Here is a 26,727-nt window from a genome sequence, read left to right on the forward strand (position 1 = left end):
AGTAGTTCTTTGCCTCTTGAAAGTTAACAGATTACAGTGCGAAGTGGGTTAAATGAGCAGAGGGGTTTACCCAGTGTTGTGAACAAGATAGAGAAGTTAAGGCACCTTTTTCCAATCTGTTTTTCTATTAATTAACAATTTTACATCTCCCTGGTTCAGGAACAACTTGGATGCAGCAGATTATGAGTCTGATTTTATGCAATGACAATGATTCTAAAAAAGTGATAAACCTCTACGAGAGAGCCCCATGGATGGAGAGTGTTCGATTCAAACTTGAAAGCATGGACTATCAGATATTGACAACACACTTAAACTACCAAATGGTGCCAAACTGTGTGAAAAACAAAATGTTCAAGGTGTGTTTGAAACTAACTTTAAATATAATTGCAGTTCAATAAGATATTTGGTGCAGTGAAATTGTACTTACCTGTTTCACTCAATCTTTCAGATTAAGTTCAAATATACAGAAAATAAGCTCAAACCATACAAGATCTCTAATTTCTAGCAGTATATTAGTTATATTTCTTTCATGAACGTGATTTTTTTTCTCTCAAGTAAGTAAAAACCTAAAATTACCATTCTATGTGGCTAAGTATAGAGTGGGGGGAGGCGAAATGAGGAAACTGGAAAAATCTGCATTCATCCCTTGTGGTTGGAGGGTTCCTAGGCGGAAGATGAGGCGCTCTTCCTCCAGGCGTCGTGTTGCCATGGTCTGGCGATGGAGGAGGCCCAGGACCTGCATGTCCTTGGCGGAGTGGGAGGGGGAGTTAAAATGTTCAGCCATGGGGCGGTTGGGTTGGTTGGTGCGGGTGTCCCAGAGGTGTTCTCTGAAACGTTCCACAAGTAGGAGGCCACATCGGGTGCAGCGAATGCAGTAAATGATGTGTGTGGAGGTGCAGGTGAATTTGTGATGGATATGGAAGGATCCCTTGGGGATTACACCTCCTCCCACCCTGCCCCCTGTAAAAACGCCATCCCATATTCCCAATTCCTTCGCCTCCGCCGCATCTGCTCCCACGAGGACCAATTCCAATACCGAATTTCCCCTCAGACGTGGTTGACTATGCTCTCCACTGCATCTCCTCCACTTCCCGCTCCTCTGCCCTTGAACCCCACCCCTCCAATCGCCACCAGGACAGAACCCCATTGGTCCTCACCTACCACCCCACCAACCTCCAGATACATCATATCATCCTTCGTCATTTTCGCTACCTCCAAACAGACCCCACCACCAAGAATATATTTCCCTCCCCTCCCCTATCAGTGTTCTGGAAAGACCACTCCCTCCACGACTCCCTCGTCAGGTCCGTATCCCCCACCAACCCAACCCCCACTCCCGACACCTTCCCCTGCAACCGCAAGAAATGCAAAACTTGTGCCCACACCTCCCCCCTCACTTCCCTCCAAGGCCCCAAAGGATCCTTTCATATCCGTCACAAATTCACCTGCACCTCCACACACATCATTTACTGCATCCGCTGCACCCGATGTGGCCTCCTCTACATTGGGGAGACAGGCCGCCTACTTGCGGAACGTTTCAGAGAACACCTCTGGGACACCTGCATCAACCAACCCAACCACCCCGTGGCTGAACACTTTAACTCCCCCTCCCACTCCGCCAAGGACATGCAGGTCCTTGGCCTCCTCCATCACCAGACCATGGCAACACGACGACGCCTGGATAAAGAGCGCCTCATCTTCCGCCTAGGAACCCTCCAACCACAGGGGATGAATGCAGATTTTTCCAGTTTCCTCATTTCCCCTCCCCCCACCTTATCTCAGTCCCAACCCTCGGACTCAGCACCGCCTTCTTGACCTGCACTCTTCTTCCCGACCTCTCCGCCGCCACCCCCTCTCCGGCCTATCACCCTCACCTTAACCTCCTTCCACCTATCGCATTCCCAACGCTCCTCCCCCAAGTCCCTCCTCCCTACCTTTATCTTAGCCTGCTTGCCACACTCTCTTCATTCCTGAAGAAGGGCTTATACCCGAAAAGTTGATTCTTCTGCTCCTTGGATGCTGCCTGACCTGCTGCGCTTTTCCAGCAACACATTTTTCAGCTCTGATCTCCAGCATCTGCAGTCCTCACTTTCTCCTGGTCCAGAGATGTGTCTGCACAGATTCATAAACCAACTTGTACCGTGTGGTTGAATAGTTGGCACATACGATTACCCTCTGGCAATGTCCGTAGGCCTTGCAAAGCTCCTGTAGGATCTTGCTTTTGAAATTGCATTCTTGACTGCTGTGAATCCAACATGGAACTCTGAAACAGAGAAACACAGTAATATGTTGGCAATAATTTAGGCTTTTGATCATAGGTGGGAATGTCCTGTACAAACTTGAAGACATTCATGTGTATGAGAATCTGCTTGGTCCTGTTAATTGCTGGGGTCAAAGTCTGGAAAACCCACTGCAAGGACCTCTTGAGATCTTTTGATCACCAGGGATCCCATGCCAGGATGAGGTTGATTGCTGCTTGACAGAAGTATACCTCCCTCAACTTCATCAGTATTCCTCAATATCAGCAGCCACCCAGAAGCAGTAACACTGCTCTCTGATCAGGACAGTAATTTTTCCCATTGCTTGGTGTTGTGCTTGATCATGAACCCCAATTAATTCTTACCACTTGAGGCTGTTAGGAAGCATGAGCTGCATCACCTCTCTCTCAGTGTCATGGAGCAGCCTTCAGAAATCTTATTGCTCTTGTCTGATCCTTTTCAGGATCTCAACAGCGTTTGTGCCTGTTTGGATTCCTTCATCAGCTGGCATCAGGTTGGCAGCTGTTGAGCCTTCTTGTTGTGGTGTGGTCAAAGTCATTCAGCTGAGTTGTCTGAGGCCTTTTTGAGAGAGATGTCACAAACAAAACTATTCCTGGCTCTACCTCGGTTTGGATCTCACTCATATGTGCATTGAAGGGACTTGGCTGAATTGTAACCTGTATGTCAGAGGGAATGGGAACAGAATGCTGCTTTTGACTTTGTTCATTGGCAGAGTACCAGCCACCAGCCTTCAATTAGCCCCAGGTTGTTCTTCCGGTGGGGAGTCTTCCGGTGAATGGCCTCAACATTTGCATTGTAATTTGCCTAAGCTGTACTGGATCTTGAATTGAAACTAATCATGTTCAGTGTCCCATTTGCAATTATCAGCAACCAGCAAGCAGAATGTCTGAGTCTCCTTAAACATGGGGTTCCATCTTGTGCAAAATTTTAATTTGCTGCCAGTATGCCCACTGTTGAAGGTTTTGTCTTCTGTAAGATAGAGCACTATCTTCATTCCTTTTGTTTTATGCAGAGGTGTGAAGTTAAAGGGAAGTTACCTTTTTTACAGTTGTTAAGATAGAGTTTCCTAAACACCTGCCATGCTGATGACAAGGCTGTCAGCTGGAAAGTGCAGGCCAAGGGCGAAAAAAAAGCTAAATAGTGTAAATGACCTCCAAAGGTTTGGACATCACCTCCCATGGAGTGATGAAATACTCTGAGAACAAGACTTGTGGGCAAAGCTCTTTTACATAAGTTAGGAAGCAATGTCATATGTTAGTATTTAAAGCCTTTCTTGCCTGTCAATTGTTCAGCCCTGTTAATCCCCACTGCTTTACCTGGGACTTTCAGGTGGTCCTGGAAAGCTGTGTGCATAGAGCTGAAGACCAAATGCAAGGTTAAAACTCCATCTAATTGCATGTCAACATGTTAAAATATCATTTATGATTGAGCAATGGCCACATTACCAAAGATGCTTTGGTTAAATGCAAAAATCTCCAAGTTCCTGCCTGTTTCTTGACATTCCACAGATTTCTGTTCACTTTAATCTGCTCTTCGCAAAAACACTCATCTATATTTGGTGGCTAATATTTCTCCAATAACTTGGTTTGCACTTAGTTCTCAAATTTACTGATAAGACCAAATTATCTGGTCGAAAATCCTTCCCAACAGACCATGGATGTATCAACACCAATAAGAGTTTAACTGGTTCAAGAATATGATAAAAACAATGACTACAGATGCTGGAAACCAGATTTTGGATTCGTGGTCTGGAAGAGCACAGCAGTTCAGGCAGCATCCGAGGAGCAGCAAAATGGACGTTTCGGGCAAAAGCCCTTCATCAGGAATAAAGGCAGAGAGCCTGAAGCGTGGAGAGATAAGCTAGAGGAGGGTGGGGGTGGGGAGAAAGAATACAATGGGTGAGTGGGGGAGGGGATGAAGGTGATAGGTCAGGGAGAAGAGTGGAGTGGATAGGTGGAAAAGAAGATAGGCAGGTAGGACAAGTCATGGGGACAGTGCTGAGCTGGAAGTTTGGAACTAGGGTGAGGTGGGGGGAAGGGGAAATGAGAAAACTGTTGAAGTCCACATTAATGCCCTGGGGTTGAAGTGTTCCAAGGTAGAAGATGTGGCGTTCTTCCTCCAGGCGTCTGGTGGTGAGGGAGTGGCGGTGAAGGAGGCCCAGGACCTCCATGTCCTCGGCAGAGTGGGAGGGGGAGTTGAAATGTTGGGTCACAGGGCGGTGTGGTTGATTGGTGCGGATATCCCGGCGATGTTCCCTAAAGCGCTCTGCTAGGAGGCGTCCAGTCTCCCCAGTATAGAGGAGACCGCATCGGGAGCAACGGATGCAATAAATGATATTAGTGGATGTGCAGGTAAAACTTTGGATATGGAAGGCTCGTTTAGGGCCTTGGATGGAGGTGAGGGAGGAGGTGTGGGCGCAGCTTTTGCAGTTCCTGCGGTGGCAGGGGAAGGTGCCAGGATGGGAGGGTGGGTTGTAGGGGGGCGTGGACCTGACCAGGTAGTCACGGAGCAAACGGTCTTAGCGGAAGGTGGAAAGGGGTGGGGAGGGAATTATATCCCTGGTGGTGGGGTCTTTTTGGAGGTGGCGGAAATGTCGGCGGATGATTTGGTTTATGCGAAACCAAATCATCCGCCGACATTTCCGCCACCTCCAAAAAGACCCCACTACCAGGGATATATTTCCCTCCCCACCCCTGTCCGCCTTCCGCTAAGACCGTTCCCTCCGTGATTACCTGGTCAGGTCCACGCCCCCAAACAACCCACCCTCCCATCCTGGCACCTTCCCCTGCCACTGCAGGAATTGCAAAACCTGCGCCCACACCTCCTCCCTCACCTCCATCCAAGGCCCTAAAGGAGCCTTCCATATCCATCAAAGTTTTACCTGCACATCCACTAATATCATTTATTGCATCCGTTGCTCCTGATGCGGTCTCCTCTACACTGGGGAGACTGGACGCCTCCTAGCAGAGCGCTTTAGGGAACATCTCCGGGACACCCGCACCAATCAACCACACTGCCCTGTGGCCCAACATTTCAACTCCCCCTCCCACTCTGCCGATGACATGGAGGTCCTGGATCTCCTTCACTGCCGCTCTCTCACCACCAGACGCCTGGAGGTCCAGAACCTGCATGTCCTTGACGGAGCGGGAGGGAGAGTTGAAGTGTTCAGCCAACGAGGGGTGTGGTTGGTGGGTTCGAGTGTCCCAGAGATGTTCTCTGAAATGATCTGCAAGAAGGCGTCCTATCTGCTTGATGTACAGTAGACCCCACCAGGTCCAACGGATGCAGTAGATGACATTGGTAGAAGTACAGATAAATTTCTGATGGATGTGGAAGGATCCCTTGGGGCTTTGGACGGAGGTGAGGGAGGTAGTGTGGGCGTAGGTTTTGCACTTCTTGCAGTGGCAGGGCAAGGTGCCAGGAGTGGGGTGTGGGCTGGTGGGGGTGCGTAGACCTGACAAGGGAGTCGCAGAGAGAATGGTCTTTTCAGAACGCTGACAGGGGTTGGGGACGGAAATATATCTCTGATTGTGGGGTCCGTTTGGAGGTGGCAGAAGTGTTGGAGGATGATGCATTGTATGCGGAGGTTGGTGGGATGGAAGGTGAGGACTAGGGGGGGTTTTGTCCTTGTTGCATTGGGAGGGGTGGATTTTAAGGGCAATGGTGCATGAAGTGGAGGAGATATGCTGGAGGGCATCGTCAATCACGTGGGAAGGCACGTTGTAATCGTGGAAGAAGGAGGCCATCTGGGACTATGTATGCATTCAAAGAGAGGAAAAGAAAATATAATTGAATGACCATCTAAAAAATCATGTCATAAATTGGACGAAGTATATATGAAGAAGCAGAAGAAACCTATAAAGCTGATGATAGTTTTGGTCGGGATCTAAGTGAGGAGGGAAGCTTGGAGATATTTCTCATTTTCAGACTGCAAAAGAGTCATAGAGATGAAAAACACAGAAACAGACCCTTCAGTCCCACCCAACCAAGCAGACCAGATATCCCAACCCAATCTAGTTCCACCTGCCAGCACTTAACCCATAAAATGTTTTTTTTGATATTTTATCTTACAAAGGAATGTTACAAAGTGAAACAGCTGGAGGTGGTAAATTTCAAAAGATACTTTCTGTTTAATTTGGAGTAGAATAAGCAGTCACAAGTTTAAAATAGACAATGATAAATTTAGGACTGACCAGAGGAAATATTTTTCACACACAGTCACTAAAAAGACTGGCAGTCACTTGGATGCTGTGTGGCTCTTTCTGGCTGCCAGAAGAAAAATCTCCTTCTTAATCTATATGTTGTGATCTGGGAAATGACTTTTAAAGGCTTAATATCCTCTACACAAATTGATGATTGTGCAGTAAAAGGTGTTATTTATGCATTCTGTCACAATAGAATTAAGATGTGAAAAAGGTATAGAAGTATTGAATCAAAGTAAGAGGAATGAAACAAGCACTGAGAAACCAAGTGCACTAAATCTAATTAAAAATCAAGAACTGCAAATTAGAAAGAAAAACAGAAATTGCTGGAAAAGCTCATCAGGTCTGTCAGCAACTGTGGAGAGAAATCAGAGTTAACGTTTTAGGTCCAGTTCTGAGCAAGGTCCCAAAATATTAACTGATTTCCCTCCACGGATACTGCCAGACCTGCTAAGCTTTTCTAGCAATTTTTGCTTTTGCACTAAACCTAATTGTTTGGGTGCATTAATACCCAGTATCAGCATTATGAAATGAGCAGCAGCTGACAACTAATTTGTATTTGTTCTTGTATTTGTTTCCAACCCAGATCATTTATGTCACCAGAAATCCCAAGGATGTGATTGTGTCATCATATCACTTTCACGAATATAGTCGTTTCTTGGAGGCACCAAAGAATTTTCAGGATTTCTTAGAGAATTTTGTTGAAGGGAATGGTATGTTTTTTTTCAAAAGTTTTTTTTGGACTTTTCAAATATTTTAAATAACCAAATTGTTTAAGATTCTCTGAACTAGAAATTCAGCTCCAAAAGCCAAAACCTTCAGAGGGATGAACACAGCTCTTTGAGCTGCTCCAGATGTGGTCCTACTCTACTCCATATACAGGAATGAACATACGTGCACACAGCTGAAGCCTCCCAGCTCGTCATATCATGACATCAAACAGCTGTTCCAGCTTTCTCCACCATATTTGGTGAAACGGTCCATTTTCTACAAACTTCAGCATATGTTTCGAGTGTCAGCCAACAACAAATGATGAGGACGGCTTGGGTGGGGAGTATGTAGACTTATAAAGCAAAATGATATGATGGTATTACAGGGAAATTATAGTGACAATGGTATCCAGCGTGGGACAGAGTGTACAAGCATTTAAAAGTAAGCAACTATGGTCAAAGAAGAGACATCTGGCAAAAAGACAAAATTAATGGCTGTTTACTCAAATGCATATAGTTGTGTCACCATAGTCTTCGCAGACCATAGGGGCTCTCTTATTATAGAAAAGCAACAGGTGGTGATTTAACCTGAGTGCCCCCAGACCTCAGGTGAGAGAAGAGGTTGGAAAGGACAGTCCTTCATGGTAACCTCAAACTAGTGATGGGAGTTGAATACACACTGTTAGCATCACACTGGTCTGTAAACCCACAATCCAGCCAACTGAGCTAAACCGATGCCCTTATTATATCCTGATTAATTCTGTTCTTCAGAACACCAACTGTTGGAAGGCCTGCAGAAAACTACCACTTAGTGTCTTCTTTCCCTTGTTACTTCTTACCTCCATCCATGTGAATTTGATACCATCCAATCCTAGATAAGTTCCTAATACTACATTTATCATTTGTGTACTATCAAATAAGTCTCACCGACGTGGGCAGCACAGTGGCAGTGGTTAGCACTGCTGCCTCACAGCACCAGAGACCTGGGTTCAATTCCTGCCTCAGGCGACTGACTGTGTGGAGTTTGCACATTCTTCCCGTGTCTGCGTGGGTTTCCTCTGTGTGCTCTGAAGGGCCTGTTTCCACACTGTAAGTAATCTAACCTCCCTTCCTGTCTGACCTTTCAATAGGCAGTTACGGCTGAATATTTAGTTTGTAGCTTTGATCTCCATGCAACAATGTCTCTGTAATTATTGTTAGATCATACACATTAACGTCTATTTGTAGCATTAATTCATTTCTTTTCTTCAAAATACTATGTGCATTGGGAATTAATTGGCTGGATTGTGGGTTTACAGAGCAGTGTGACGCCAACAGTGTGGGCTCAATTCCCATCACCAGTTTGAGGTTACCATGAAGGACTCTCCTTCTCAACCTCTTCTCTCGCCTGAGATCTGGGAACACTTAGGTTAAATCACCACCAGTCACTTCTCTATAATCCAAGCAAGGGGATAAATGGATCATGGTTAACCAAGGAAGTTAAGGTTAATATTCGAGTGAAAGACAATGTGGTGAACCACAGGATTGGGAAAGGTTAAAAGGCCAAAAAATAATTTAGGGAGAAAATGAACCAAAAGCAAATTAGCAAGTAATGTAAAAGGAAATAATAAAAGCTTTTTTTAAATATGTTTTTAAAAAGCCCCTTTTCTCTAAGAAGACTAGAAAAATAAGAATGGGGAACCAAGAAATGCCTCAGGAGTTGAATAATACTTTGTGACAATCTTCACAGTAGAAGACATGAATAGCATTCCCAAAATGTGAAATAATCAAAGGACTAAAATATCACATAATAACTATCAGAGTCAAAGAGTATGGTGCTGGAAACGCACAGCAGGTCAGGTAGCATCTGAGGAGCAGGAGAATCGACATTTCGGGCATGTGCCCTTCATCATGAATGAGGCTTGGGGGGCAGGGGGCTGAGAGATAAATGGGATTGGGGTGGGGGCGAAGGAAGCTGGAATGCAATAGATAGATAAAGGCAGGGGAGGTTGGAGATGAGGGTGGAGTGGACAGATGAGAAAGATGATGGACAGTCAAGAGGGCAGTGCCGAGTTGGAGGCTTGGGACTGGTCTAAGTGGGGGGAAGGGAAATTAAGAAACTAGTGATATCCACATTATTCCCATGTGTTTGTAGGTCCCAAGGCGGAAGATGAGGCATTCTTCCTCCAGGTGTTGGGTGGTAAGGGTGTGGTGATGGAAGAGGCCCAGTGACCTGCATGTCCTTGGTGGAGTGGGAGGGTGGGGTTGAAGTGTTCAGCGACAGAGCGGTGGGACTGATTGGTGCAGATGTCCCAGAGATGTTCTCTGAAATGATCCGCAGGTTGGCGTCCTGTCTCCCTGCTGTAGAGGAGATCACATCGGGTGCAATGGATACAGTAGATGATGTGTGTGGAAGTACGGGTAAATTACTGTTAGATGTGGAAGGATCCTTTGAGGCCTTGGACAGAGGTGAGGGGGGAGGTCTCAGTACGTACTTTGCACTTCCTGCGGTGGCAGTGGAAGGTGCTGGGAATGGGGTGAAAGCTGGTGGGCGGGGGGGACTTGGATCTGACAAGGGAGTCACAGAGGGAATGGTCTCTCCGGAATGCTGATAGGGACAGGGAGGGAAATGTATCGCTAGCAGTGGAATCTGTTTGTAGGTGGTGGAAGTGGTAGAGGATGATGCAATGTATATGGAGATTGGTGGGGTGGAAGGTGAGGACTGGGGATGGGTGGGTTCAGTCCTTGTTGCATTGGGAGGGGTTGTGCTCAAGGGCAGAGGTGCAGGAAGTGGAGGGGATGAGCTGGAGGGCATTATTGACCACATGGGAGAGGATATTGCAATCTTTGAAGCAGGAGGGCATCTGGGATTTTCTATGGTGGAATTGGTCATCCTGGGTACAGATGCTGCAGAGCACAGAGGAATTGGTAATAGGGGATGGTGTTTTTACAGGAGGCAGGGCGGACGTGGTGTAGTTCAGGTAGCTGTGGGAGTCTTTGGGTTTGTAGTAAACATCTGTGTTTAGTCAGTCGCTGCAATGGAGATGGGGAGATCCAGGAAGGGGAGGGAGGTGTCTGAGATACTCCAGGTGCATTTGAAGTTGGGACGGAAGGTATTTGTGAAGTTGATGAACTGTTCAAGCTCCTCATGAGAACACGAGGTAGCACTGCTACAATCATTGATGTAGTGGAGGGAAAGGTGGGGAAGGGAACTGATGGGTGCAAGGATTTCAAAAGAAGTAGCCACAGAGATAATGGACATACTGGTAGTAGTTGAACAGGAATTTATAGATTCTGCAATAGAAAACTGCTGGTGGAAACACTTATTCAAAAACGGAAGGAGAGGGAAAAAAACACAACTATCTCCTAGTTAGCTTAACACTGGTTTCCTCTTCGGCACTTTGACATCTCCATGGCCTCTATCCTCCATTTCTCTTACATCCCTCTGCTGGCCATATCTCTGCTGTCAGCAAAACAGGCACATATTCTCCTTGTCATACCTTCATTTAGATCTCTAGTTCACTTTATCATCATTAGCACTCTTATGTTTTGCTGGGGATAGCCTCACAATCTGTCGCACCCACGACTGCCCCCCCTCTGCCAACATCCTGGCAACCACAACTTTCCAGTTCCTTTCATTTCTGAAGAAGAGTAATATTGGTCTCGAATCACCTCAGTTTTCTCTCACCACAGATGCTGCCAGATCTGCTCAGTTTACCTAGCTCTTTTTGTTTTTATTTCAGATTTCCAATGTCTGCAGTATTTTACTTTTATTCCAAAACTTTAAATGTCATTGGGCAAACAATAAAGTCTTTTGTGTAATAGGAGAGGGTTTAGAAATACACAATATATCCAAGCACAGTCAGTATGGCTTCACGAGATGAAAATGATGCCTGAGAAATTTATTAGTGTGCTTTCTCGAGGTAACAAGCAGGTGAGATAAAAGGGAACCAGTAGATCTGACATTTTTGGGATTCAAAAAGGCATTCAATAAGGCACAGCACACATATGGGCGGCACGGTGGCACAGTGGTTAGCACTGCTGCCTCACAGCGCCGGAGACCCGGGTTCAATTCCCGCCTCAGGCGACTGACTGTGTGGAGTTTGCACATTCTCCCCGTGTCTGCGTGGGTTTCCTCCGGGTGCTCCAGTTTCCTCCAACAGTCCAAAGATGTGCAGGTCAGGTGAATTGGCCATGCTAAATTGCCCGTAGTGTTAGGTAAGGGGTAGATGTAGGGGTATGGGTGGGTTACGCTTCGGCGGGGCGGTGTGGACTTGTTGGGCCGAAGGGCCTGTTTCCACACTGTAAGTAATCTAATCTAATCTAATCTAATCTAATAAGGCCACTCAATAAGAGCCATGGTATTGGAGATAGCGCATCAGCATGAACAGGTGACTGGCTAATAAAATACATTGCAATAAAGGAAGCATTTATAGAATTGTAACTTGTGAAAAGTTGAGCGGCACAGGATCAGTACTAACCACCATTATTTACAATAAATATTAACAGACATGCAATGACAGAAGTGAATGTTTGTGGATGACTCACTATATTTATTTTTTGAAGTGTTTTTTGGATCTTGGTTTGAACATATCAGAGACTGGCACAGTCATAAAGATGAACTCAACATCTTGTTTGTGGCATATGAGGATATGAAAAATGTAAGTTTTATTTGTTTATGATTGGAACTAAAGATGGTGAATAAATCATGAACTATGTGGACCCAAAACAATTAAAGCAGGGAATGTGTCATTAAATTTTCAGAGTCCAGGTTATTCTATAAATCAGAATGTTTACTTTGAAGAACATGCTCAAAATTCAAGTATGTAAATTGAATGGGCAATTCTATTTTGGACAGGCAACATCTGCCGGCCGAACTAGCAACCAGTACTCACAACCCATTAATGAATGAATAAAAGAAAGTCAGAATGGTTACCATTTTGGGAAAAGTGGGAGTTGTTTTCTTCAAACTACCTCACTAGAAGAGAGATTTGGCAGCATGTTTAGTTGACAATGCTGCTGGTTAAACAATAACCGAGGAGGAAATCAGCAAATCTTTTCCACATAGTCATAGAGATGTACAGCACGCAAACAGACCCTTTGGTCCAACCCGTCCATGCCAACCAGATATCCCAACCCAATTTAGCCCCACCTGCCAGCACTCAGCTCATATCCCTCCAAACGCTTCCTATTCATATACCCATCCAAATGCCTTTTAAATGTTGCAATTGTACTAGCCTCCACCACTTCCTCTGGCAGCTCATTCCATAAACACACACCACCCTCTGCGTGAGAAGGTTGCCCCTTAGGTCTCTTTTATATCTTTCCCCTCTCACCCTAAACCTATGCCCTCTAGGCCTGGACTCCCCCACCCCATTTGTCTATTTATCCTATCCATGCCCCTCATAATTTTATAAACCTCTAATAAAGTCACCCCTTAGTCTCTGACGCTCCAGGGAAAACAGCCCCAGCCTGTTCAGCCTCTCCCTACAGCACAAATCCTTCAACCCTGGCAGCATCCTTGTAAATCTTTTCTGAACCCTTTCAAGTTTCACAACACCTTTCCGGTAGGAAGGAGACCAGAATTGCACGCAATATTCCAACAGTGATCTAACCAATGTCCTGTACAGCCACAACATGACCTTCCAACTCCTGTACTCAATATTCTGACCAACAAAGGAAAGCACACCAAATGCCTTCTTCACTATCCTATCTACCTGCGACTCTACTTTCAAGGAACTATGAACCTGCACTCTAAAGTCTGTTTGTTCAATAACACTCCCTAGGACCTTACCATTAAGTGAATAAGTCCTGCGAAGATTTGCTTTCCCAAAATGCAGCACCTCACATTTATCTAAATTAAACTTCATCTGCCACTTCTCAGCCCATTGGCCCATCTGATCAAGATCCTGTTGTAATCTGAGGTAACCTTCTTCGCTATCCACTACACCTCCAATTTTGGTGTCATCTGCAAACTTACTAACTATACCTCTTATGCTCATATCCAAATCATTTATATAAATGACCAAAACTAGTGGACCCAGCATCGATCCTTGTGGCATTCCACTGGTCACAGGCCTCCAGTCTGAAAAACAACCCTCCATCACCACCCTCTGTCTTCTACCTTTGAGCCAGTTCTACATACAAATGGCAAGTTCTTTTTGTATTCCGTGAGGTCTAACCTTGCCAACCAGTCTCCCATGGGGAACCTTGTCAAATTCCTTACTGAAGTCCATATAGATCACATCTACCACTCTGCCCTCATCAATCCTCTTCGTTTCTTCTTCAAAAAACTCAATCAAGTTTGTGAGACATAGAAATATAAAGCAAATATGAATGGGTAAAATGGCTGGGTAATGTTAACGCATGGGCCATGCTTCATGAGACTGGCATCAGTACTAGGGAAAGTGAGAGTTGCCCCATTGTGATGGTCCAGATTTGAATCTTGTTAGAACCAATGTTCCAATGAGCTATACAAGTAGGGAAGAAGAGAAGTTTTTAAATGAAATAGTGATGGCACGGGATCATAATAATGAAAATGTGATAAATCAAAGAGTAGAGACATAGCAAGAGCGAAAAATATTTATTTAGGAAATGATAAATCAGGAAATGAAAGGGAGTGATAAACTCAAATAAATTCCAAACATCAAAGAATTAGTACAGAGTGAATTGTTGGAGTTACAGGCTGACAAGTCTCTGGGTCCTGATGCATTTCCTTTTGGCTCTGAAAATAAGTGACTTGAGAGATAGTTGATGCATTGAATTTAATTTTCAAACTTCCCTAGATTTGGAGAAGGTTCCATCAGAAAAAGTGGGACAGATGCCAAAAACTAGGTTAGAGACAAAAAAAACAGCAAATGCTAGAATCCAAGGTAGACAAGCAGAAGTCTGGAAGAACACAGCAAGCCAGGCAGCATCAGGAGGTGGAGAAATCAACGTGTTGGGTGTAACACTTCTTCAGGACTGGGGGTGGGTGTAACAGGAGCTGCAGAGAAAAGGTGGTGAGGTGGGGATAGGTGAACACAGATAAAGGGTACGACCTGGTTGGAAGGAGGAATGAATCCGGTTGGTGGCTGTAAGGAATGTAAAAGAGAGAGAGGGGCTGGAAAGAGTCAGGTAATGGGAAGAAGGTTATTTGAAACTGAAGAACTCAATGTTGAGTCCTCTGGCCTGTAGACTACCCAGGCGGAAGATGACGTGTTGTTCCTCCAATTTGTGATCTGATTTGTTGTGGCAATGGAGTCAGCCAAGGATGGTCATGTCGGAAAGGGAGTGGGAAGGGGTATTAAAATGGGCAGCGACTGGGAGGTTGGGTCAACCCCCGGTTGAGGTGCTCGGCAAAACATTCCCTCAGTTTACGTTTGGTCTTCCCAATGTAGAGAAGACCACATCAGGAGCACCGGATACAGTAAACTAGGTTGTAGGAGAGGCAGGTGAACTTTTGTCTCATCTGGAAGGACTGTTTGGAGCCATGGGTGAAGGGGACGGGAGTGGTGTGCCAGCAGGTTTTGTATCTTTTCTTGTTGAAGCGGAAGGTACCTTGGGTTCAGGTGGGGTTATGGTGGTGTTGGTGGGGACAGTGGCACGAACCAAGGATTAGCAAAGAGAACAGTCCTTGCAGAGGCAGAGAAGGGTGGGAAACGGAAGATTTTCTCCGTCATGGGGAAGAAACAACAAGGCTGCTGGTCCTGATGGGATTCCTGCCGAGTTCCTAAAGGACGATGGCCTACAGCTCCATGAACACATGCATATCTTGCTCTTGTAGATTTGGCTCTAAGAAGAACTCCCTTTGAAGCGCAGAGCTGCTCTGATTGTGACCATTTTCAAAAAGGGTGACAGGGCTAACTGTAGGAATTACAGAAGTTATTTCCCTTCTGTCAACCACTGGCAACAGACTTCTGCTGTTTTGTGAGGAAATACTCTCAGAATTGCAGTGTGGCTTCTGCCCATCCAGAAGAACAATAGATGTGATCTTCACAGAACACCAATTACAAGAAAAATATTAGGAACAGAAACAACTGCTATACATGGCCATCATTGACCAATCTAAGGCGTTTGACATGGTCAACCACCAGGCTCTCTGGCAGATACTGTCATGATGCAGCCACCCTGATAAGTTCATCGGGATACTGAGGCTGCTGCATGTTGACATGTCTGCGATAGTGCTTAGCAAATGTGGATTGGTGACTCAGCCTTTCACCATGGAGACAGGGTCAAACAGGGCTGTATCATCGCACCCACTCCTTTCACCACCTTTATTGATGCCACCCTCCATCTCACTGGCCAAAACCTGCCCAAAGAAATTCAAATCACTTATCATATGGCTGACAGGTTCAACCATATTAGGCTCAAGGCCAAGGGCAAGGTCTCTACTACATTCAGAATGCTGATGTCAATGCCATTGCAGCATGTTCTGTGGAAGGTCTGCAGTGAATCTTGGATGGCTTTGCCAAGGAATATAAGGCTCCAATGCCTTAGCCTTAAACATAAAAAGCACTCTAGTACTCCATCAATAATCTCTTCACCTCTCCTACAACAATGGTCAATAACTATCTCCTTGAAAACATGGATCACCTTCCATACCTCAGCAGCCTTCTCTCCTCCAAGGCCAACTTCAATGCAGAAATACAACACCACCTGAGCTGTGCCAGTGGAGCCTGTGCCTATCTCAGAAGAAGGATGTTTGAAGACCATGACCTACAGGCTCAGACTAAACTTCTGGCCTACAAAGCCATTGTCCTTCTCACATTCCTCATGGAGCTGAAATGTGAATTACCCACAGCAGCCACCTTAACGCACTGGAACAACACCAGAAGCTATTAATAAATACACTATACCAGGGCAATTAGAAACAATTAAGATAATCAGGCAAAATTAATACAATTTTAGTATTAATTGTTTTATTGGAGTTATTTGAAGAAGTAACACATGCTGGAAATAAACAGGAATCAGTGGTTATATTTGTTGCAGATTTCTAAAAGGCATTTGGTAAAGTGCCATTTCCAATGCTATTACAGAAAATTAAAGCCCATAGTTTCAGTGGCAATGTACTGTCCTAGACATAGATTGGTAGTTCACAAGAAACAAAGTATGGTGGTTATGCCTCAATTATACAGGACATTGTTCAGAGATTATCTGGAATTGGAATTTCATGTACATTATCTGGAATATCATGTACAGTATTGGTTTTCTTATTTAAGGAAGGTACCAAAGAAGCAGTTGGAAACAGTTCAAAGACGGTTTGCTAAATAATACCTGGAATGTGTAGGTTCTCTCTTGGGTAAAGGTGGACAGGCTAGACTCATATTCACTGGAATTTAGAAGAGTAAGAGGCAACTTGATTGAAACAGTGGGCAAGATCTCCCTGGCTCAATGGAATCTTGCAGATAGAAGTGCATAGAAAGTGAGATTAATTTTGAGTACTTCTCATGAACAGTAAGATCAAATGGCCCTTTCGTTTTGTTTAATCTCATACAGTAAACCTTGGTGATAACTATAATGAGAACAAGTCAAGTTGATAATTCTAGGTCTTGGTCTGAAATGGCTGGAAAACATGGTGTTCAATCTACTTTTCAGCCAAACCGGGGTCATTTTCTGCTTTGCCTGAATCTCACATTCAGAATGTACAGTGGGACAATGCAAATTTAGAGAAAAATTAAGTTTGGGCTATCTCACATAACTTATTTGGAGAGTCAGAAGCATTCCCATATTCTTCTTTAAATAATTCTGTGGATCCTTTATATCACCTAAAGAGAGAAACAAGACCTCGCTGTAACAAGTCTACCAATGACCCCATTTCTCGTAGTGTGGTGCACCATCACCATTATATTGAATTGGCAAGGTGGACTGCGTTCTCAAGTTTCTGGAGTGTGGCTTGAACCCATTAATGCCTGACACAGATGTGAATGCCTCTGGCCCATAATGGCTATGATTTACTGTATCACTTATCAAGATGATGTTGAAAAAATTTGAATTATGGTCATTATGAGACAGAATACAATTTTGCTGATCTCAACAATAAAATTTGTTAGTCGACGTGTGTACCTTGAGCATAAGAGAATGCTAGTCAGATTTATGAATGTTAGGAAATAATTATGTTTTAGATTTATCTTTGAATGACTTCCCGTTCTGAATTATTGAAGGATCTCCAGAGTGTGGTCCAAAAAGTTGCATCTTTTCTGAATAAAAAATTGGATGAAGAAACCTTGGAGTCAATTTTGAATCAATGCACATTTAAACATATGAAAGAAAACCCAAAAACAAACTACAAAAGTGTATCAGACCTGTTCAATTTTGAGAGTGGCTCTTTTTATCGAAAAGGTGAGTAATGCAGTGATCAGAAGCAGGTTAGTACAAATCAGCTTTATGGTTGCTTGGAAGATTGGTATCTATTCAGTCCTTATTTTTACTGAGAAGGATTTTAAATTAATAGAAAGTATGTAAAAATAATTGGCTTAATTGTGCATTCTCACCATTAATGGTCTTCAAGGATGGTTTCTTAGATGTGGTTATATTCACTGAGCTGGGAAGTTGATTTGCAGACATTTTGTCCCCTGTCCAGGTGACATCTTCAGTACCTCCTATGAAGCACTGCTGTACTGTACTTTCTGGAATTTAGTTGGCTCCATTTCTGCTGCTACTCGTTGCTGGTTCCGGTTGTTTGTTGTCGTGGCCAGTATGGCACTCAGCCACAGACTCTAACAACAAGCACATTGACCTACACCCAATATACCGGCCACTACAATGGACAACCGGAATCAGCAGAAATGGAACCAAATAGAATCCAGAAGACACAGTATAACAGCGCTTCACAGGAGGCTCCAAAGCACTGAAGATGTCACCTAGACAGGGGACGAACGTCTGCAAATCAACTTCCCAGCTCAGCGAACATATCCACTACTACAACCACAACAATCGGCACCTGAGTGACAAATCTCTACACAAACCTTGAATATTGTCTTAGACTTCTTAAGTGCTTGTAGTTTCCAGCGAGTATCTAAAAATGGGATAGATTTTACCTGAAATTGAGAAACAGAATTGCCTAACAGAAAAACAGCATTAGTGTTAATGTTGAATGTTTCAAATTAGGCGGGAACGGTTTCACAGTAGATCTTTATTTGCACTCCATAGGGGTGATTCCAAACTCCAATACTTCCTGCAGTAACATTACACACACAAAGATGCCATCTCAGGAAATCCCTGGTGACACTCCATGGATATAATAATTTTGATGCCCCATGCTTTTCAATTTTGCAATTCAAATCATGACCTCAATAGTAATGGTCTATCACAGAACCATTCAATCTGTGTTTCCGATTCAGATTTGAATTGATGTGCAACATTGTAAATGCATAATTCCGTTGAAATTATTAATCTATTACTAATTTCAAATTTAGACTTATCTATATACTGTGTCATAGAGTCATAGAGATGTACAGCATGGAAACAGACCCTTCGGTCCAACCTGTCCATGCCGACCAGATAGCCCAACCCAATCTAGTCCCACCTGCCAGCACCTGGCCCATATCCCTCCAAACCCTTCCTATTCATATACCCATCCAAATGCCTCTTAAATGTTGCAATTGTACCAGCCTCCACCACATCCTCTGGCAGCTCATTCCATACACGTACCACCCTCTGCGTGAAAACGTTGCCCCATAGGTCTCTTTTATATCTTTCCCCTCTCACCCTAAACCTATGCCCTCTAGTTCTGGACTCCCTGCCCCAGGGAAGAGACTTTGTCTATTTATCCTATCCATGCCCCTCATAATTTTATAAACCTCTATAAGGTCACCCCTCAGCCTCCGACACTCCAAGGACAACAGCCCCAGCCTGTTCAGCCTCTCCCTGTAGCTCAAATCCTCCAACCCTGGCAACATCCTTGTAAATCTTTTCTGAACCCTTTCAAGTTTCACAACATCTTTCCGATAGGAAGGAGACCAGAATTGCACGCAATATTCCAACAGTGGCCTAACCAATGTCCTGTACAGCCGCAATATGACCTCCCAACCTCTGTACTCAATAATCTGACCAATAAAGGAAAGCATACCAAATGCCTTCTTCACTATCCTATCTACCTGCAACTCCACTTTCAAAGAGCTGTAAACCTGCACTCCCAAGTCTCTTTGTTCTTTGTCTATGTGTCGAGCACATTTCACTAAATATTTAATCTCTGATGTTCTGCTCTTAGGAATTACTGGAGACTGGAAGAATTACTTTCTTGTGTCTCAGAATGAGTGGTTTGATGCCATCTACCAGAAGAAAATGGGAGACTTCCCTCTGAAGTTTGACAATATGTGACTGATTAGACTTCATTCCCGAATAATTTGTCATTTTAAAATTGCAAACTGTGTGATTCTCCAATAACTTTCTATCGAGCTTTTCCTGATATATCCTATAAGGGCATGCAAAGACGTTGTAGGAAAAGAAGTCTGCATTTTAGATTTTCAAGCCTGCTCCACTTAATAAAAATGTAGCTGATCTGATTGTCATCTTAAACTCATATTCTTGCCGAACCATGATAATCTTTCACCCCCCTTGTTCATCAAAAATCCTTCCAATCCTGACTTAAAAATATTCACTCTGGTCCCACTGCCTTTTAAAGGAAGAAAATTCCAAATAAAAATTCTAAATAATTTTTAAAGAAAGACCCTTAACTCTAAATTCTCCCATAGCGCGAAATATCTATTCTGCATCAAACTTTACAAGACCCTACAAGATCTTGTACTGTTCAAACTAATGGCCTCTTATTCTTTGAAACTCCACTGGATCAAGTCCACCCTGTTCAATGTTTGCTCATGAAACCAGGCATTGCTTTGGTAAATCTTCTCTGTTCTGTTTCCAATGTATCTATATTTTTCCTTAAATAAGGTGACCAGCACTATGCGCAGTACTTGAATATGGTCTCACCAATAGCCAATATAACTGAAGAGTGACCTCCCTTCTTTGTATTCACTTCCTTTTGCACTAAACAAGAACTTTTGTTTTGGATCCAAGCATTTTGTTTTGTCTCCAGACACAACAATTCCAAGAAATTCCTTATTGGCTTTCTGTCTCTTTGCCTCAATAAACCCCTTTCTCAAAATTCTCCCTCACATATCCCAAATCTGGTAAGGCTGGCAGTTGTTGCCTTTCCCTTACAACTCCTGAACTGACTGGTTTTCCAGGCTACTTCAGCGTTAACCATATTACTGTGCATCTCGGGTTGTATGTAGGCTACCAGTTATAGAGAATGGATTTTCTTCCCTAAACAACATTAGTGAACCAGGTGGATTTTACAACAATCAACAATGATTACATGGCCACCATTAGACGAGTTTTTAATTTCAGACTATATTAAATTCAAACTTCACCAGCTGCCATAGTGGGGTTTTAACCCATGTCCTCAGAACATTAGCCTGTACCTCTGGATTTCTAATCCAGTGATATTTTCATTATGCCACTGTCTCCACCTGATAATAAAGAAAGATATCCTGCATCCCTTCTTAACCACTTTAACTATCTGCCCAGACATCTTCTGAAACCTGTGGATAAACACTGTAAGGTTCTTCTGTTCCTAGAAACTTCTCAGTACCATTTGTAGAGTATTTCTTTGCTTTATCCAGAAATACTGTTGCAGATAACACTTCTCCGAATTGAATTCCATTTGCTCATCTGACCAGTATCAAAATATTTTATTTTTCAAGGGCTTCTCTTCAGAATTTCTTACTGACGAATTTTCGTGTTTTGTGGGTCACTTTTTGCAAGGGCTCCTTTCTCACGCTCACTGATTTCTTTCTGAGGTGATAAGGTCACAAATTAACTTTTGATTTATCTTCATGTCTGGGATATCTTTGCTGATGTTTGGTGTATTTGAGAATTCGACAACATCCTCAAGTATCCTTAACTGTCATAAACTTAAAGCCACAACATATAAGGAAATCATTAATTTCCTCAGCACTGCAGTATTTAAATTGGCATAAGACAACAGGCATACTTTAGCAACATCAGTCATCTATTTAAAAGAATAGCTTGCACATACTGTTTTACATTAAAAAAAAGCCTTAAACAATCTTTCAATAGACTGATGAGGTCACAACTAAACAGTTGCATGATTGCTTTTGACTCAGTCACTTCACCTTAAGTCATAAAAAAAGACGTATTTTACAGAAATAAAACTGTTTAATGTTAAATTAGCCAATTGACCATGTCCATTACTATAGCTTCACTCGGTAAAAGGTGTAAATTTGGAGTCCCTCTTCTCCCACCCTTTTATAGCTCCTCACCCTCACTTTGCATTTCCTTCCACCCCCATTTTTCAGTTTCTTGCCGCTTTGCATCTATACTTCCCTCCAGACTCTAGGAATGATAGCTTTGCTCCCCAACCCCTGGCCTCATCTTCCATTGCCACAGTCTTCTGCCTGGCAGCACTACTGACTGCTCCCACTCACCTCACTGATGATCTGATTGCACACTGTTTCTCTCCCATGTTTCCAAGACAGAACCAGCCTGTGATTGGAAGTGCAGCTCCTCACAGATATTGTCCATTCTGTTGATGGGATAGCTTTACTCCCAATTGTTGTCCTGGTGACAAAATTTTGCCAGACCTTTTAAGAGGATTTTGATGGAAATTCTTCCACTTTCCCAAGTATTTAAGTGTTGCTGACCAGTCAATTAATATCTTTCTGAAATCTACAGCTTTCTTTCATGATTAACTAAGCACCAAACTTCTAATATGTAAACACCCTAATAATCTCCTCTAAGTTTAAGCTGCTATCTTCAATACTTACACATATTAATTTCAATTATTCACTGATATACATACATTTAGACCTTAATAGCTGTTATATATAGTCCAAATACACACACACTATGATATATATATCAATCAATGTCAAATTCATAATAGATGCGATGATTACTAATCTCATGAAAAGACTGCAGCAAGAGTACATGAAATGAAAACCAAATGCAGTACATTTTGAATTACAAAATCTCTGTCAATACATTTAAATTTCTCATATATAAATAAAATATATAATTTAAAGTGACGTGAATTGTAGTGCTTAAGACAACCTGGCAGATAAGATGTACTCACTTTTCGGGCGCCTGAAATCCTGTTTTTTGCATTTCCTCTCTAACTCAACCTCCTTTTCGGACACATCAACCTCGCAATATATGTTTTATCTTCCTGGTACCTCAAATTAGATGCAAGCGCCCTATCAAGCAATGTGGGTTGTTTTGTGAAAATCTGCAGAAACGACTGATCACGACACTCCTTTAGTCAAATGCCAATTATACTTCAAAAAGGCGACCACTCATATACATGGGAGTGTTTCTTGTATACTTGGTGTATAAGTCGATCCCTGCATTTGGAGGATTTTTTTTCGACTTCACAATTTATCTTGTTTGCCAACTTCTACAGGCTAATATACTTTTGGGCTGTTTTCCCAGAACAATTCCTCTATTCATTATAGTCTTTTGATATAAAGTTAGCCAAGAGAGTAATCTTCAGACACTGATGAGGTGTTGTGAGAAATTGCCTTGCCATACTAAGCATGAATAAACTTCTCTTCCTTATAGAATACTTAAGTGATTCTCCAATATTACTACTCCATAAAACTTCAATAATTACTTGATCATTTATCTTACGTATTGCACTTGATGTATTTTAAGAATAAATAATATATTCATTTATAAATTGTTCGCATCATTCTTGCAAATTGATTCATACATGCATGCTTTTTTCTCATGGAGGATGACGTTCAATCAAAATTAGAAACTGAAATGTGATTTTACTGTCAGATTTTCAGGGAATATTGAGATCTCCACAGACTCTAAAATGGCAGGTGGTACCTGGATGTGGAAGTGCCACCCTCTGTTTTGACCTATCACATTATTTTTTGTGGTGGAGGGAAGGGGGACTCACAGAGAGAAACCCAAACTCATTCAGCTCATTAAAACTGAATGCTCAATGTTGAGTTCATGTATATACCTCATTTCCAGCAGCAAGACCCTTAATCCACTGATTTGTTGTCACAGATTTATAGTACAGATATAAATGGTCTTGATTGGTTAAAAACTGTCATGATATGAGGTTATTAAATCCCAAACTCTTAATTTCTTTTTAAAGATTTTCTTTCCTGTCTGTCAATGAGATTGGAATAACTCGGTTTCAATTGTTGGAATAGTTGTTTGTTAGCATTTACTAAAGGACACTGATACTTTACTTTTATCACCAGCTATAATTATCTGCTCAGGGAATTCTAAATTCATTGTAATTACAACTCAATTATCTTATTAAAGATGTAGCTGCCTTTGCTGTTAGGTTATGAATAGAGGTTTGTTTTTACAAGGAACTAAACCTTTGAGATTTAAATATTTAAATAGGCTTTCATGAATGGAACTGTTTCTTTAATCTAAAGAAGATCAAAATTTAGACTTCTGTATTATTTCATCTCAAGATGTTTCCTGAGGTCTGCCCATGGTGGATGATGGGTATATTGGCATGGGAATGGACAAGGGTGGTTGGTGGGTTGGCAATACATTGTTAAAAAAACAATGCTGTTTAAAAAAACATGGGATAGGTGGAGGACAGGAGTTAGTATTGAATCATATGGGTGTTTGCTGGTGGTAATCGGTATGGCTGGGTGAAAGCTAAAAAGACTAACTGTGATAGAGCTCCAGGAACTCTTGTAGACCTTTTACCCAGCTCATTCAGCAGCCTCTGGGCTGTAGAGGGTGAGGGGAGAAGGGGGGGGGCGTTGGAATAGGAAGTCCAACTCTATCCTGCACCTACCTTCACCAACAAAGATACTTTAAAGAGACAGACAGTGCGAAGCAGCCAAAAAACATGCAAGAGTGCCTTTTTAAAATTCTAGAATCAAAACTCCACCTTCCTTGTTCTGACACAGCCACAGTGTGGGCATCATTGGCTGGGTCAGCATAGATTGTTCAACCTTGAATGCCCTTGATAAATAATGAGGAGCAATATATTTCCAAGTTGCTTAGAGGGGCATCTACAGATGTTTATATTCCCATACATCAATTGACTTTATCCTTTTGGATGGCAGTTGGGTTATGGGTTTGGAAGATGTTGACTAAGAAACTTTGGTGACTGGCAGCAGTGCTTCTCAGATGGTACACACTGTTGCCACTGTGTTAATGGTGTAAAGAGTGGATATGGTATCAGTCAAGTAGGCAGCTTCCCCTTGATGCTATTAAGCTTCTTAAGAGTTGTTGAAGTTGCATTTATCCAGGTGAATAAGGAGTATTCTATCACATTCCTGCATTGTACATAGTGAGTGGACTTTGGGGATTCAAGAGGTGAATTACACACTGCAGTATTCCTAGCTTCTAACCTGCTCTTGTAAGCATAGTATTTGTATGGCTTCTGAAGAAAGGTCATTGCACTCAAAACATTAACTCTGTTTTCTCTCCACACATGCTGCCAGACCTACTGAGTTCTCCGGCAATTTCTGTTTCAGATCTTCAGCCTCCACCATTCTTTGTTTTATTTATATGGCTAGTCTAGTTCAGCTTTTATTTATAAGGCTAGTCTAGTTCAGCTTTTGAGAACCAATACGCTGTTGATGGAGGATTCAGCAAAGGTAAGACCAATGAATGTAAAGGGACGATGGTTAGATTCTGTCTCTTTTTGGAAATCGTCATTAGCTGACACTTGTCAATTACTTACCACTTCTCAATCCAAGCTTGCATATTATCAACGTTGGATGTGGCCTACTTCAGCATATGAAAAGTGGCATATGATGCTGAACATTCTTCCCTGATAAGAGCACATCCCTATGTTCGAAGGAAGGTTTTTGATGAAGCTGAAAACGATTGGAGCTAGGACACTACCCTGAGAAACTCCTGCAGAGAACCACAAACATGTTCCTTTCTGCCAGATATGACTCCAACCAGTGAAGAGTTGTCCCTGATTCCCATTGACTCTAAAATAGTTTGGTCTCCTCGATGCCACACATGGTCGAGTGCAACCTTAATGTTGAAGATAATCTCTGTTAACTAAGGTGCTGCTTGACAGCACTGTTGATGACCCTGTCGTCACTTCATTGATAATCAAGTATATATTGATGGAGTGGCAATATTTTGTTTAATCCACATCTGTTTCATGAAACCTAGCCAACCTATGTGGTCAGGTTTCCACACTGTAACTAATCTAATAATGCACATATCCATTTTTAGTCAGTGTTTTTGGCTCCTTTTTAAAAATATTTCAGTCCAAAATTCTGAGATATTAGCATAGATGATGCCAATCCTTATGGTAAGTGTCACAAAAACATTCTACACAATATAAACTATCAACTATTCCCACCTATTAATTCTGAAACTTGCCATTCCTAATCTGCCCTCATACCGATTCTACTTCAAGATCTTTTGAGCCAAAATCCTTCTTTACTAATGTCCTCATGTCATTCCATACTAGCACAACTATTCCTCCATTGCTTTACCTTTTCAAAATATTGTATATCCTGAAAATTCATTTCCCAACCTTCATCACTATGTAACTGTGTCAGCTAACATTTGTGAAATCAACTGCTTCACTGACAGTGTTACTTTGGAAAGATAATTGAATCCCAACAGTGTGGAAACAAGCCATTTGGTCCAACAAGTCCACACTGACCCTCTGAAGAGGGTCCCACCCAGACTCATTCCCCTACCCCTATCACTCTACATTTCCACTGACTAATGCACCTAGCCTACACATCCCTGAACACTACGGGCAATTTAGCATGTCCAATTCACCTAACCTGCACACCTTTAGACTGTGGGAGGAAACCAGAGCACCCAGAGAAAACCCACATAGACACAGGGAGAATGTGCAAACTCCACACAGATAGTTACCTAAAGCTGGAATTGAACCCAGGTGCCTGATGCTCTGAGGCAGCACTGCTAACCACTGAGCCACCATGCCACCCCCATAGCTGGTTAGTCAGTTGTAGCATCCAATCTAACATCTGATACATTCCACCAACCACACATCTCAGAACTCAGAGACTGATTTATATATCAGTTTAGTCATTACCTTTTTACTCAATTTATATTTCTATTGTGTGTGTCACATTTAACTTTCTTTTCTCACATGTAGTATCTCATAAACTTTTTATCCTAGAAAATCCTGGTTAATTTGGCTCCTTTCAAAACAAAAACACTGACGGGGGAAAAGGTATTTCCAAGGAAGGGATTTGTTCTGATTAACCATGAAGACAGAGGGTGGTGGTGGAGGGTTGTTTTTCAGACTGGAGGCCTGTGACCAGTGGAGTGCCACAAGGATCGGTGTTGGGCCTTCTATTTTTTGTCATTTACATAAATGATTTGGATGTGAGCATAAGAGGTACAGTTAGTAAGTTTGCAGATGACAGCAAAATTGGAGGTGTAGTGGACAGCGAAGAGGGTTACCTCAGATTACAACAGGATCTGGACCAGATGGGCCAATGGTCTGAGAAGTGGCAGATGGAGTTTAATTCAGATAAATGCGAGATGCTGCATTTTGGGAAAGCAAATCTGAGCAGGACTTATACACTTAATGGTGAGGTCCTAGGGAGTGTTGCTGAACAA

At 42.7% G+C, this 26,727-nt stretch overlaps 1 protein-coding gene across 5 annotated transcripts in view; it reads left to right on the forward strand.

Moving 5' to 3' along the window:
• The window catches only part of LOC140453546 (amine sulfotransferase-like), a 33,609-nt gene extending 10,757 nt beyond the window's left edge, over nt 1-22,852 (forward strand). For all 5 annotated transcript variants that reach the window (XM_072548325.1, XM_072548326.1, XM_072548323.1 and 2 more), the window contains 5 exons: nt 160-356; nt 7,068-7,194; nt 11,737-11,831; nt 17,313-17,490; nt 19,361-22,852. In XM_072548325.1, coding sequence (XP_072404426.1) covers nt 160-356; nt 7,068-7,194; nt 11,737-11,831; nt 17,313-17,490; nt 19,361-19,470 — 707 coding nt within the window. In that variant the 3' untranslated portion in view covers nt 19,471-22,852. The remainder of the gene's footprint in view (nt 1-159; nt 357-7,067; nt 7,195-11,736; nt 11,832-17,312; nt 17,491-19,360) is intronic.
• Nucleotides 22,853-26,727: the final 3,875 nt, after the last annotated feature.

Source organism: Chiloscyllium punctatum, chromosome 27 (genome assembly GCF_047496795.1).
Source record: "Chiloscyllium punctatum isolate Juve2018m chromosome 27, sChiPun1.3, whole genome shotgun sequence".
NCBI lineage: Eukaryota > Metazoa > Chordata > Chondrichthyes > Orectolobiformes > Hemiscylliidae > Chiloscyllium > Chiloscyllium punctatum.